At 46.3% G+C, this 14,317-nt stretch overlaps 1 protein-coding gene and 1 non-coding gene across 2 annotated transcripts in view; both read left to right on the top strand.

Annotated features, from left to right (window-relative positions):
* Positions 1 to 14,317, top strand: part of HSD17B3 (hydroxysteroid 17-beta dehydrogenase 3) — a 50,855-nt gene that overhangs the window by 17,578 nt on the left and 18,960 nt on the right. Inside the window, exons 3-6 of the mRNA XM_008154622.3 lie at positions 6,293 to 6,368; positions 8,700 to 8,807; positions 10,362 to 10,429; positions 11,607 to 11,642. Coding sequence (XP_008152844.2) covers positions 6,293 to 6,368; positions 8,700 to 8,807; positions 10,362 to 10,429; positions 11,607 to 11,642 — 288 coding nt within the window. The remainder of the gene's footprint in view (positions 1 to 6,292; positions 6,369 to 8,699; positions 8,808 to 10,361; positions 10,430 to 11,606; positions 11,643 to 14,317) is intronic.
* On the top strand, positions 4,673 to 4,781 carry LOC114227432 (U6 spliceosomal RNA). The gene has a single exon (XR_003613475.2). It is a non-coding gene; the product is annotated as a U6 spliceosomal RNA (small nuclear RNA).

Raw genomic sequence — 14,317 nt, 5'->3', positions numbered from 1 at the left:
CTGGACCTGCGGCTGTTTACAGGGACACTACACTGATGGAGTCATTTTCCGAGTTCTCCAGCACAGTGAGTGTCTCTCTGCTTGGCCTGGGGAACAAGCCCTCTTCCTCACCCTGTTCCCCCCCCCCCCCCCCCCGCCCCCGCCCCCTGCTTCCTCCCGCTGTGCTTCCGGGGAGGTCTCTCTGCCCCTGAGACAGTTGTGAATAGAATCTAATGTAGTCATGTGCATGATGGCAGCAGATGTTCTAAAGTCAGGCCACGCTCTCTGCTCATTAGATTTTGGGGGGCCTTCCTCAAAGGCAGGTCTACAGTTCAAGCATAATGAATAGGAAATAAGCCTTTGTTATGTTAAACTGCTGAGATATTAGCGGGATGTTGTTACAATAGCATGGCCTATGCTATGTTAACTAATTCAGGCAAAAAAGAAGAGAGTACAATGTGCATGAATGTGTGTGAATGTGTGTGAATGTGCGTGAATGTGTGTGAATGTGCGTGAATGTGCGTGGATGTGCGTGAATGTGCGTGAATGTGCGTGAATGTGCGTGAATGTGTGTGAATGTGTGTGAATGTGTATGAATGTGCATGAAACGTGAAACAAGATGAGATGCTTCTCCTCCATTGACTTGAGGTGGGAGGTGCCAGTGGGGATGGGAGTCACAGTTGGGGAGCAGGAGGAACCAAAGCAATCCTCTTGATAATCCTTCTTATTTGCCATCTATGTATCTACTTTATAGGATAAGTCTAATTTACCTATTTTATATGAGTGAAGGGTCCATCAGGGAAGGGCTCCAGAATCACATGATCAGTTTTTAGATATTACTTGTAACATTTTTTCTTGGTTTTCTCTTTGAAATCACGTGTGATCTGATTATCTTTGAGTCTTAGCATTTCTGTGGAAATTGATCATCTTATTACATAAATCAAAACAACGAAGGGCATAAGAAATTTGCATATCCTCTCATACCGGTTTAATATTTGGTTAAGTCATTATATTGAGGTAAATGTATTGAGGTAAACCTCAAGTTTAGTTTAAGAGACAACAGTATATAAAACTAGGTAGCCAACAAAGATCCAATACACATTCCTTATATGGAGCACTCAGTAAATTTGTCTGCTTATTAGGCTACAAAAGATTGTGAAAATTACAAATAGCAAAAAACAAAAAAAAACAAACAAAAAACCAAAACATACAATTACATTCACTGAACACTATGTAGTAAAATTAAAAATAATCGTAGAAAGTGATATCCACATCCTCATCTACATTGAATAATAATTTTCAATAAATTGATAAATGATACCTTCCAGAAATACTGGAAACATCTTGCTTTGTATTGAGAAACATTAAGTGTTCTCAGTATAGTAGGGAACAGACAGTTTGTTTGCTTAGCATTGTGTATGAGGTGTTAGTCAAGATAATGAGCCCAAAGTCTGCAAATATTGGAAAGGAAGAGATAAACAGTACTTTGTAGAGAATATTATTGTCCATGATGAAAAGCCAAACACTGATGAACAAACAATTAGAATGCATAAAAGAGTTTTTACCTAGGTGGCTGGGTAGAGTTCCTAATAACAGCTAACAACACATTAAAATATTTATAAAAAATAACACATACTATTTTGAGGCTTTAAATACGACAGGTTCTGTGCCATGTCCTTCCTTCCTTCCTTCCTTCCTTCCTTCCTTCCTTCCTTCCTTTCCTTCTTTCTTTCTTTCTTTCTTTCTTTCTTTCTTTCTTCTTTCTTTCTTTCTTTCTGGTAAATACACCTTTATTAATTTCAGAAAGGTGAGGGAGAGAGAGAGAGATAGAAGTATCAATGATGAATGAGAGAGAATTATTGATTGGCTGATTACTGCATGATGGGGGATAGAGCCTGCCACCTGGACATGTGCCCTGACTGGGAATCGAACCATGACCTCCTGGTTCATAGGTCGATGCTCAACCACTGAGTCATTCCGGCCGGGCATGTGCCATGTTCTTTTTAATGTAATTTCTAATTTAATCTCAGAACAAGTCTATAACGTAGGTCTATAGATATCCTTGTTTGGCCAATGAGGAATCCAAAGGACCAAGTTGAGTAACTTGTGCACACAGGTATAAGTGGTCCAAAGAGGGATTGAACCTCGGTCTGTAATTCTAGAGTTTCTTCTTCTTTCCATAATGATTTAATTCACTATGGCAACAAATAAACTTAAGATACTGGTGGCAAGAACAACTACATGTCCCCAGATCTCTACTCTTTCTTTCATTGGCATGGAGTTGCAGCTGATAAGTGGCTGCTTAGCCAGGGAATTTCCCAGACTCCCTTACATCTGGGTGGGGCCATGTGATTAACTTTGGCAATGGAATCAAGCAGAAATGACGTGTGTCACTTCTTGGTCCAGGTGGTTAGGGCGGGGCATCTTCTCCACCCTCTTGTAACTTTTGCACTGGCTGGCTGTCAATGCCCAGGGCAGACTTAGAAACCCAGTGCTGCAGGTGGTAAAGACTTTCTCAGCTGTTGGCCCTGAATGACTGTTTGGAAATGAATCCATTATATAAGACAAAATAACTACACAAACTTCATTGTGGTAAGCCACTGAAATTTGGAGTTATTTGTTACAGTAGCTAACGTTATCCTAACTAATGCAAATTAACAAGAAATGTCCAAGATCCACATGAAGAAACTTTAAAAGTGTTTAGAACAGTGGTTCTCAACCTTCCTGATGCTGCGACCCTTTAATACAGTTCCTCATGTTGTGGTGAACCCCACCCATAAAATTATTTTCGTTGCTACTTCATAACTGTAATTTTGCTACTGTTAATGAATTGTAATGTAAATATCTGTGTTTTCTGATGGTCTTAGGCTCTACAGCAGCGGTTCTCAACCTGTGGGTCGCCTAAGACCATCGCAGCATTAGGAAGGTTGAGAACCACTGGTTTAGAAGATTGTATGAAATCTGAATAAATGGATACCATATTTATGGATGAGATAACTGATTACTGGCAAGATGTAACTTCCACCTAAATGTCTCTAATTTAAACATAATACTTTTTAAAAATATACTTTATCTGGAAAATCACACTAAGAAGATTAAAAAATAACAGTTTGAAAGAGAATAATAAATGGTAGGGACTTCCTCTATCAGACATCAGATACCAAAGCTGATTGTAAGATTAAGATTAAATCAGAAGTGGCCGTGTTGTTTACATAACAAACAGGTCAATGAATCAGAACAGATGGACCAGAAACAGACCCACGTACTTATGAAAATTTTGCATATGACTAAGTTAGCATTCAAATCAGAAAGAATGGACAAATAGAAAAATGTGGTTGAGACAATTAGCCACCCATTTTGAAAAAATAATGCTAGATGATTGCAACCTCACACTGTTTTCAAAAATAAATGACAGAAAAAGCAGCCATGTAGGTTGATTTGTGTAAAAAAAAAAAAAATAAAATAAAATAAATGACAACAACCAAGCAAACTATGAAGAGTTGTAGGAAAATCTACTTATATCCTTGGAGTTAGAAAATATCATAAAGACAAAAAAATTAAAAAACCTAAGGAAATAGTCACAAACTTGATAACATTAAAATTAACATATCATGTATGCCAAGACACCATAATCAAAGGAGAAACACTTGCTACATATACAGTAGGAAAATAAAAAACCTCCTACAAAGTTATAAAAAAATGACAAAAACCCAGTAGAAGGATGGTCAAAAGGTATATATTGGTATTTCACACATAAACATACATAAAGATACTCAGCCCCACTGTTAATTGGAAAAATTAGAATTAAAACAATAAAAGGGTATTTTTTGACCATTAGATTAAACAATTTTGAAAAGTTTGTTAATATAAACTATTGGCCAGAGAGTAGAGAAATATCTGTAATTGTATTTTTGATGGTACAGTTTGAAGGGAGGACATTTGGGCAATACTGCTAAAATTTAAAAAGCATATACCCTTAGACACAACAATTCCACTTCTTGTCTATCTACTCTAGGAATTAATTCACTTGTATATGCAAGGAGCTATATAGAAAGGTTTTCTTTGAAGCAGTATTGGTAATAAGAAAACTTGACAACAACTTAAATGCTCACCCATATGAACTATAAGCACTGGGAAGCAATAAAAAGGGTCAAGTGACTCAGCATGGACGGATGTGGAAATAGGCCCCATGCTCAGGGATGACACAACATTACATTAAAAAGATAGCACTTACATTGCCATTTGTAAAGTGTGCAAAGAAAGAAAACCCACAACACACACATTTACTTCTGTATGTACTTATATGTGTGTGTAGATGCTGAGATAAAGTTAGGAAGGATCAACGCCAAACTCCAGCAGGGAGAGCCTGTGGTGGGCGAGGAAATGGGACTGTGGTGGCCTGAGGGACGCCTTCTACAACGAGAATGCGCTGGTGTATTCAATAGTATACTGTATTCAACAGTATAATTTAATAAATCGAATCAGAAAAATATGTAAATGCTGAGGCTTCCACCACAGAGATTTTTATTTGGATGACTTTGGTAGGAATTGGTGTTTTTTGACATCTTCCTGGGTGATTCTGAGACCATTGGCTTGAAGATCGAATTGTTGGTTATTGTAGACCCTATGTTATAGTCTTTAATTCAGCTTCTTATGTTTCCTATAACATGTGATTCCTCATTGAAATGCTGGCATAGGGCTCGCTTTGACCACATACATACTAAAACCGGGATGATATTGAGAAGATGAGCCTGGGCCTGTGCAAGGGTGACATGTAAATTCATGAAACATTCCATACATTTGTCAACGTGGAACATTTTCTGTTGTGTATTGAAACGTGGGGTTTGGGGTACAGACTTCTTCTTATGGGTTCTTGTCTGACGAAGATGAAGAAAAAATTCATGGACTAATGGATTTCTTTAATAAAAATGTAGAAGTTTATTGGAAGCATATACAAACTCTATCTGGGCAGAGGTGTCCCAAAGGGGAACCCCTGGGGAGGGACCCCCAAATGGGCAAGTCTGCTCTCTCTCTCTAATGAAAAAAAAAAAAAAAATCCCTCCTCGTGTCCCTTTGTCTTTGGTTTATATATGTTGCGGTTCTTTGTTTGAACCTGACCCTTTATAATTGGACCTTTCATTAATTTAGGGCCCCCATGCTTTCCTCATTGGTGATTTTATTACACAGTATCAGTTTTAAAGGCCAAAGCCCAGTGGTAGCCCCCCTTCCTCTCCCCTTACCTTGTAACATTCCTCTATTCTCTGTGAAAATATGTTTCCTTCTTTCCATTATCCTATGACTTTTCTATATCCTCAGTGAATACATGTCTTCCTCCCTCCTTATCCTGTGGCATTTTTCTGTCCTTTGTATAAGAAAGATAAGCATTTTGGCACCTCCAAGCTGCTCAGGTCAGGGCTGCTTTTGGTCTACCTTAAATTGCTTTAATTGCTCATCCTTCACATATGCATTCCTCCCCCATGGACCTTCTGTATTCCCTAAACCTGCCTATTGTGTCCTTAGAATTCCTTTTGGTATAATTTACCACAATTTAAAAAGTAACAGTATAAATCACTTAATTAAAACCATAGAGAAAGATTTTAATGAACTGGGTCCTTTGTCGCTAACTCAAATGTCATCAGTCTGCACGATTATTGGTTTTCCTTCTGTCCTCAGGCAAAGCTCTAATTTTCCTCGAGTGTAGCATGGTTTGGTGCGAGGCCCATGTTAATGCATGCCACTCCCGTCCTGTGACCCTCGGCCCCCAGGGGTCGGGGCAGTATCTCTTCCGAAGAGAATTCCTTGTGGACCTCAGGGAAGCATGCACTCACCCTCCAGTTGGGAGCCAGAGAGCAGGCGAAAGGGCTCAGGGCATGGGCATGTCTGTGTAAAGGGAACCACGAGGAGGTCCTTGTGAGTAGGAAGCAGCTCAGAAGGTGCTGCAGGAACCGGGTCTTTATGGAGCGGTGCTGCCCGGGGCCTGGAATGTGACTTATAGTACAGCGTCTTCCAAACCTCGATATCCAGCACCCGTCCGCGCCCAAGCGGTCCTGATGAGAGGGCGTCAGGCTGTGGGTCTGTACAAAAGGGAACGTGGACTAGTTCCTCGCACGTCATAAACACACACAGGATTATGTCACGGTTAGCCTAGCCCAGGGCGGCTGTTTTGCTCATAACCCAGAAATGTCTGCATATTTAAACCCAGGAAAAGCAAGCTCCTCACCTTGTGACCAAGTGGGTGATGCCCCAATTCACCTTTAAATCAAGCCTTCCTGTCTGCTGATTGTCTTCGTCTCTTTTGGTTTTCCCATCCCAGCTGGCAAGGCAAGGCCTCAATGTTGTGCTGATCAGCCGGACGCTGGGAAAACTACAGGCTGTTGCCGTGGAGATTGGTGAGTGGCCCAAGGAGGGAGGGAAGTGTCTGTGGAGCCCAGTGGCCAGGTCTGCTCCGGTGCTGCCTGCAGAGGCACCACCAGCATCCCTGTACCTGCTCCCTGGAGCCGGGGGCGGGCCCTTCTGCGGGAGCTCAGTTTACAAAGCTGTGTGCAGGCTGTTAAGGGGACAGCTGTGTGCAGGCTGTTAAGGGGGCAGCTGTGTGCAGGCTGTTAAGGGGGCAGCTGTGTGCAGGCTGTTAAGGGGGCAGCTGTGTGCAGGCTGTTAAGGGGGTAGCTGTGTGCAGGCTGTGAAGGGGGCAGCTGTGTGCAGGCTGTTAAGGGGGCAGCTGTGTGCAGGCTGTGAAGGGGGCAGCTGTGTGCAGGCTGTTAAAGGGGCAGCTGTGTGCAGGCTGTTAAGGGGCAGCTGTGTGCAGGCTGTTAAGGGGGAAGCTGTGTGCAGGCTGTTAAGGGGCAGCTGTGTGCAGGCTGTTAAGGGGGAAGCTGTGTGCAGGCTGTGAAGGGGGCAGCTGTGTGCAGGCTGTTAAGGGGCAGCTGTGTGCAGGCTGTTAAGGGGGCAGCTGTGTGCAGGCTGTTAAGGGGGCAGGTGTGTGCAGGCTGTGAAGGGGGCAGCTGTGTGCAGGCTGTTAAGGGGCAGCTGTGTGCAGGCTGTTAAGGGGGCAGCTGTGTGCAGGCTGTTAAGGGGGCAGCTGTGTGCAGGCTGTTAAGGGGGCAGCTGTGTGCAGGCTGTTAAGGGGCAGCTGTGTGCAGGCTGTTAAGGGGCAGCTGTGTGCAGGCTGTTAAGGGGGCAGCTGTGTGCAGGCTGTTAAGGGGCAGCTGTGTGCAGGCTGTTAAGGGGGCGCTTTCGTTCACCGCTGAGTCTCTGGCGGGCGAGGCAGGATCAGACGCAGCACAAGTAGGTCTTCTCTCTTGTCTGGTCCTGTGTCCTCATCTCTAGAATCAGACCTCCCCCTCCAGAGGCCCAGCTTCCTGGTTGCTTCTGCCCCTCCCCGCGGGGCTTCCCTTCCAGGTGTCTGTGCCCTGCTCCTGCAGGAAGGGGAGGGCGACGCTTCTTGGTGCCAGTCAGAGTTTGAATGAAGACTTGGCGCAGGGCTGCTGTGCACGGCTGCGCAGACTGCACCCCACAACCCTGGGCGGCCGCACTCACACGACAGCGCTTCATTACCATGACCCCTCCGAAATGTCCTTAATTAATAACGATCACAATGTCCCCTTTGAGATTTGCATTTTAATGATCAGTTATTAATTTAGTAATTAATTAACTCCTTAACTCAAAGGAATGGGCCGTTAATGACGAAGACTCGGGGAAACCAGGGCAGGCCGCCTGGGGGACAGTGTGTGTCCTGGGGCGCCAGGGTTTGGAGGCGGACCGGAGGCTCAGTGCCCTTGGCCGATGCAGTCTGTGTTTATAGTCATCTGGACATCAGCAGTAACTCTGACCAGGACTCGGGCATTCTTCAGGGCTCCTCTCCCAGGGTTCAAGTGCGCTTTTCATCGGCCTCTTAAAAAGCAAGCGGTGTCTTCAGTCTGAAAGCACCCTCCCCCCCAAACTATGCCTCACCCTCACTTGCCCCAGAAATATTGGGTGTGACTCCAGCGCGGAGCAGGGGCAGCCGGTGACATCTGTGCTGCTTCCACATCTGGCTGAGCTCCTGCGCGGGCAAGTTCACAGCACGAGGCTAGTTCAAGGGGAGAGTGGAGGGGCCCGGCCGGGAGCAGTGTGGGTGCCTCGGGCAAGGCATTAGCGTCTCAGCTGGTTTCTCCTCTGGAAAATGCGGACAATGCCTACTTGGCACCGTTGGAGAGAGGATTAAAGTGGGATATCGCGCAGGTGAATGCTTTATGAATGCTACCGTGTTGGGCAAATGCAGAGGGCGGCTGTGTCTCTGCGGAGGGACCTGAGGCACAGGCAGCATCACACTTTGCTCTGCAGCCCTTAGGCCAGGCCTCTCACCAGAGCGTGAAACTGTCAGCTGGGCGGCGTGCAGAAGAACACGACGCCTCCCAGGGGTGCCTGGTTCTCCAGGTCTCAGGGGGAGCCTGGGGTTTTCCGTTTCTAACCATTTGCCAGTGATGCTGATGCCGTGTTCTAGGGACCCCACTTTGAGAATCACTGTGTTAAATCTGATGCGTGCATTGTTACCGTGGTAACTCTCAGACTCACACATCTAGCACATGCCAGCTTTATCCGGGCTACTTCTCGTCTGTAATGGGGTGATGGGCGTGTGCTCACAAATGCCGCTCAGGCTGTGTGGGAGCGCTGTGGAACTCCGCGGGCAAGAGGGGCTTTGGACTCCTGATCATTAGAGAGTGACATTGTCTCGAATGCAGAGCGCACTACAGGGCGGAGTGTGAAGATTATACAAGCAGATTTTACCAAGGACGACATCTATGAGGATATTAAAGAAGAACTCAAAGGCTTAGAAATTGGAATTTTAGGTAAGTAAATTGCAATGCTCACAGCTTGTTGTAATACATCAGTGCAATGATTACCTTAGTGACCCTTGATCATTCCACGGTGGCTTAAGCTTAACCCATAACTGTGTTTTAAGCTGTAGCATTAAGGAATATCTAAGTTCAGTTCTTCAAGAGGCGTTACCTGATTAACAGATTTATACATAGCTTTAGAAAGTGTCAGACCTTCCCGACCGCCTTTCCTAATGTTAGACAGGATGAGTTTTCTCTCACTGACTGATGCTGACACTCGGCAGGAGGAGGAAATCTCAGAGACACTCACCTAAAGGAACACATTTACCCCACAAACTTGGCTGTGGTTGACCCATGAACTGGCAGCGCATTGACTACCTTATTCAGGACACAAGATGATGTCTTTTCTGTGATGATTATAAACACTCTATTTCAGTGATGGCGAACCTATGACATGCGTGTCAGCACTGACATGCGTAGCCATTTCTGATGACACGCGGCCGCTGAGGTTTATTAAATACAATTATATATAACAATTATGTTATTTAAACTATAAATATTGTGAAATAATGTTTTTTCCTCAGTGACACACTACCCGAGTTATGCTCAGTTTTTTGGCGAAGTTTGACACACCAAGCTCAAAAGGTTGCCCATCACTGCTCTATTTCATCACTAGGTACACAGTACAATGTCTGTATTGTTCATAGAAGGAAGGTTTGATTTCTAAACTTCCTGTTGAATTAAAAAAATAATTACTAATGTTTTTTTACTAATAAAAATGAAAAACATATCGATGCAGAAAAACTGGAAAGAGTAGAGAAGCATGTAAAAGAATTACGAATTTCTTAAAATCCTGACGGCCGAGAGAGCATTTTGGTGCATATCCTTCCAGATACATATTTTCATATGTCTACCTGGATCTTACATGTTTACACATATTTATTTACATATTTATTTACTCTAAATTTTGTTCTTTCCATCACCACCTATCCCGTCTGTTCTGTGCATGTTTAAAAGCCGTTCATCACACCCGCTTCCCCTGCCTTAGGGCTGAGCCGCCGTGCTTGTGAGGCCTGCACTGCGCTCCAGCCCGGCTGCGCCTCGTTCACAGCGTGTGCTTCCTATCCCTGGACCACGGTCTCTTCCCGCAGACGTTTCCAGTGTTATCAAGTCATGTTGCAATGAACGACCTCATGTGTCAATCTTGTTGAAGGTGTTTCCTTTAAAAAAAATTTTTTTTTATTTCAAAGAGGAAAGGAGAGGGAGAGAGAGAGATAGGAACATCCATAATGAGAGAGAATCATTGATCGGCTGCCTCCTGCACTCCCCCTACTGGGGATGGAGCCCGCAACCTGGGCAAGTGCCCTGTCCGGAATCGAACCATGATCTCCAGGTTCATAGGTCGGTGCTTAATCACTGAGTTACACAGGTCAGGCATGAAGGTATTTTCTTAAAAACACCTTCCAAGAGAAGACTTTCTGGGTTGAATATAATTGTTTTTAAGGTTTTCAATAAACATTTGCCACTGGCTCTTCTGACATCTTTTTGTTTTGCCTCCCCCGGCAGTCAACAATGTTGGAATGATCCCCAGCCTTCTCCCGAGCCATTTCCTTAACACACCAGACGAAATCCAGGTATATCTGTGCTTTCTGCGGTGACGTCCTCTCAGCAGGGCCCAGGGAGGGTGTCTGGACAGAATTCTGTATTCCAGGGGGGTGTCTGGAGGTTTTCTTTTTTCTCATCTTAGTACTTGGTCCACAGCAAGGCATCACTGTTCATGGCCATTTCTAAGATAAAATCACCTCTCCCCTCCTCCGCACATCACACCTGCCTGCTGCTGCTCTAGCCTTTGGGGGGCTCTGTGCTGTGCTGTATAAGGGGTACCCCTGCCTGAAAAATGTATGGCTGTGTATGCAAGTGGGAGAAGCTCTTTGGTTTTCTTTGTCTTCCCGGTAATAAAATTTGTTCAGCGTTCAGCGTGAGGGAAGTGAGTGATACAAACTCTGCGGTTGAGGTATTTATTGTAAGTTCAGCAAGCTTGGCTCAGGCCCATGGCCGCCATTGCTGGCCCTGCGTGAATTTGTTGTGCATTTAGCCGCCCTGGAAGGTACTCCTTGTTACGTCTTCCCAGGCTCTGACCTTTGAGGTCACGGGGTTCTGAACAGGCTGTCACGCGCCCAGTCCCCGCTGTGCAGGTGTTCCCACGGTCCCATGTGAGCCCCAGTCTGCTGCCTGGGGCAGAGTGCCCATTGCTTGGATGTAGCTGCACATCCTTGCCACGCCCCTGCCTCTCCATTAAGCAGATGCCATTCTTGCTTCTTTCTCTATTCATATCTGTGCTTGTGCCCATTTCTGTGTCTACCCCCCTTTCCCTCTCTGTCTGTCTCGGGAGACTCTACTAGGTCCTTTATCTGGCCTCTGTAGCCCGGAACCTCCGCCTTACTATACAGCCGCTGGCCTTTCTGTTCTCTCTGCTGCTGCCCTCTAGGCCCACGCACGCTACCCTCTTCCTCCAGCTGGAAATTAACCATCTCCCTTGGAAAAGCTGTGTCCACATTCCTCTTTAAATTTTTCGAGGAAACTCTTTAACTTCTATTCAAGATCACACTGTACGGAACCCCAGTGCGGACGTCAGATGTTTCCCAGTCCTAGCGCATGCTTGCTGCACATCCGTTAGGAGCCGAATTTGCCGGCGGAGCGAGTGAGGGAACAGCTCAGACACGTGCCTTCGCCCACTTTATGTTTCTTTAGCACCGACTGCATGTCCAGAGGATGTCCCAACTGATTTGTGGTTATGGTTCTTTATTACAGAGCCTCGTCCATTGCAACATCACCTCGGTAGTGAAGGTATGTGATCAGTGTGTGTGCTGAGGGCATTAACGTGGAGCAGCTGCCGGCGTGTGGCAACTCGGGACCCTTGGCCCCTTCCCTGTGGAAGGAGAATCTCTGAAGTTGAACTGCACTTGACTGCGAGGCCGTGGAGTGGCCTCTCAGTTGTCTTGTTCTGTTTTCATCAAGTGCAGTGAGGGATTCCTTCTCCCTCGTGCTTGAGGCCTGTTTCTGCCTTCAGTTTTGTCACATGTCAGAACAGATTAGAAGCTGATTCTGGATTCCAAGGTGACTTTTTAAAAAATTCAATACTTTCCTCTGATTTTATTCTAGTAAATAGAGGAAAAGCCGCTCTGTTTGAAAAAAAAAAAAAAAAGACAGAGGGCAGGGCATGGTTTTTATGGACTCTTCTTCCGTAAGTAGTTGCCGAATTGGAGTTCATGTGTTTCTGACTCCAGCTCAGCCACTAGTTGGTTGGGCAGCGTGGGGCATGCTGATTAACTCCCTGGAATCTCAGATTCCTCATCTGCTAGAAAAGTGTGGCACTGCGACGTGGCAGGTGCTGTTCAGCACAAGCATCTGCAGGCACGACTGCCACAGAGCTATCCTGGCTGTGCCCTGGAGAGAGAGAGCAGGGAGCAGGCGCCCCTCTGGGCCGGCAGTTAGGGGAAAGGTGCTGCTTAGGAGCAGACCGGCCGCTGCCTGCTGAGCGGATGGCACTTTTGTGTGACCACTGTTTTCTTCCCTCTGAATGACAAGAACCCTCTAAATGGCTTGTGAGTGAACCCTGGGCTCTGAGCCCCCACTTACCCCACAGCCAGGCACCTGGCTCAGGCCACAGAATTCACAACTGCACCTGGCACCCTGTGGCCATTCCTCAGGCCCTGTGGAACTGCAGCCGTGAGCCAGGTGTGACCCCTGGCTTCATGGGTCCGGACGCTGGTTGGGGAGCAGCAGGAGGCTCGGTCGCATCTTGAAAACGTGGACTGGCCGTGCAGGACGGCTTTCCCAAAGGAGAATCAGCTGCTCTCGACCTAAGGAGAGGGGACGGGTGCTGAGTAGAGCCCCCCGACCCCAAATTTTTTTTTCAGGTGGATAAGTTGGGCTGACAACAATTGTTTTTACCATTGGTTGTTTTTCCGTAGGCATAGTGGTATTTTACATAGCCTGCCCAGTGTTTATTGGCACACACATTCTTTTAGGCTGAGCAATCAATAGCTTTTCAAACTCCCAGCTGATGTAATTGTAAGTTTTATATTCCCAACCGTTGTCGGTAGCCTCACCACTGAAATCTTTCACGTTATCTGACACGTGGATCTCTCACTCTTGGTCCATGTGATCACAGAGCTTCCCAGATATATTTGATAACCCCGACTCCTGTAGCCGAGGAATGCTTTGATTTGCTAAAAAATTATTTTATATATTCTTAGACACTAACTTCCCTAAATAACAGAGAAAACACACGGAAGCTTAGCTTGTGAACATGCCACCTCGGTTGTCCATGCTGGTGGGAGGCATGACAAGTATCCCTTAATTATTCCACAGGAGCCATCTGGAAATAGTAGAGACCCCTGCCAAGGGCGGGGATGGGAGATGAGTTTTCTGGCAAAAGGAAGGCGAGATCAGAGACTAAATATTGGGAGCTTTGTGACAGAGACCCACAAACCCGATGTCCGCTCTCTAACTGGGATTCCTCCCCCAGTGAGGCTAGAGAATTCATCTGGGAGACTTTGAGGACCTGCTGGCGTGCTCCTCAGTGAAGTGGCAAAAGCCAAGGAAGGATGATGACAATCTAGCCCGCATGCTTTTCTCGCCTCCCTTCACGTCCAGGGTTTCAGGAGGCAGTCCCGTGGGCTCTGGGGACCACCCCCCACGCTCTGGTGGTCCCGCAGATGGAGGCGTGGCAGGGACAGAGGCTGGCAGAGCTAGGCTTCTGGCCTCAGGCCTTTAGATTTCTCTGCTTCACCCCACCCGTTTGGTTCCTCTCTGTCTCAAACCTGCTCCCCATCAGGGCCCCAGTCCACTCTGATGTACTTTTGAGAACACTTTAGTCCACACAGTTGCCTCCTCCTTAATTCTTAAAAACGTGTGCCTTACAATTACTATGTGAAAAGCTCTTTAATGAGTTGTTTAAGCTCCAGAAGTTGCAGAAAAGACCTCTTTTGAGACAGAAGGTTGGGAGGGGAAGGGACTTCCCAATACAGTTGTAATTCTGACAGACAGACAGACAGACAGACAGACATGTCTGTCTGGGGAGCTATCACAGACCACTTGCAGGTTGCTTATGCGGCCGCTGTTGGATTGACAGGTGTCCTCCATCTCATCCCTGATACTTGTGATGCTCATGGACACCTGTGATGTCCGGATGGCCCCCAATCCTAACTCATGCCTGAGGCTTGTGACGAGCAGCCTCCGCTTGCCTGTCTCCTGGGGAGAGAGTATCCGGGAACCTCAGTGCTGACCCCGCTCCAGGGCAATTTCCATCATTTTTCACTGCCCTCATTTTGCAGAAAGGCTTGAGCTTTAGGAGGAGAAAGCAGAGGCCTCTGAGCAGTTGGGCCATTTGTCTGGGTTGTGTCCTGTGGTTTCCGGCCAGACTCTAGAGTTTTCAGAATGACCTCCAATGAGTGTGGCCATCTGAGAAGATTAGGCAGTTCCTCAGCTTCCTCCCACACCCACTCCCCCAAGCTGCA

The sequence above is a fragment of the Eptesicus fuscus genome, chromosome 15 (assembly GCF_027574615.1).
Source record: "Eptesicus fuscus isolate TK198812 chromosome 15, DD_ASM_mEF_20220401, whole genome shotgun sequence".
NCBI classification, from domain to species: domain Eukaryota; kingdom Metazoa; phylum Chordata; class Mammalia; order Chiroptera; family Vespertilionidae; genus Eptesicus; species Eptesicus fuscus.
The sequence above is the reverse complement of the archived record's forward strand: the minus strand, read 5'-3'. Positions and strand labels throughout refer to the sequence as shown.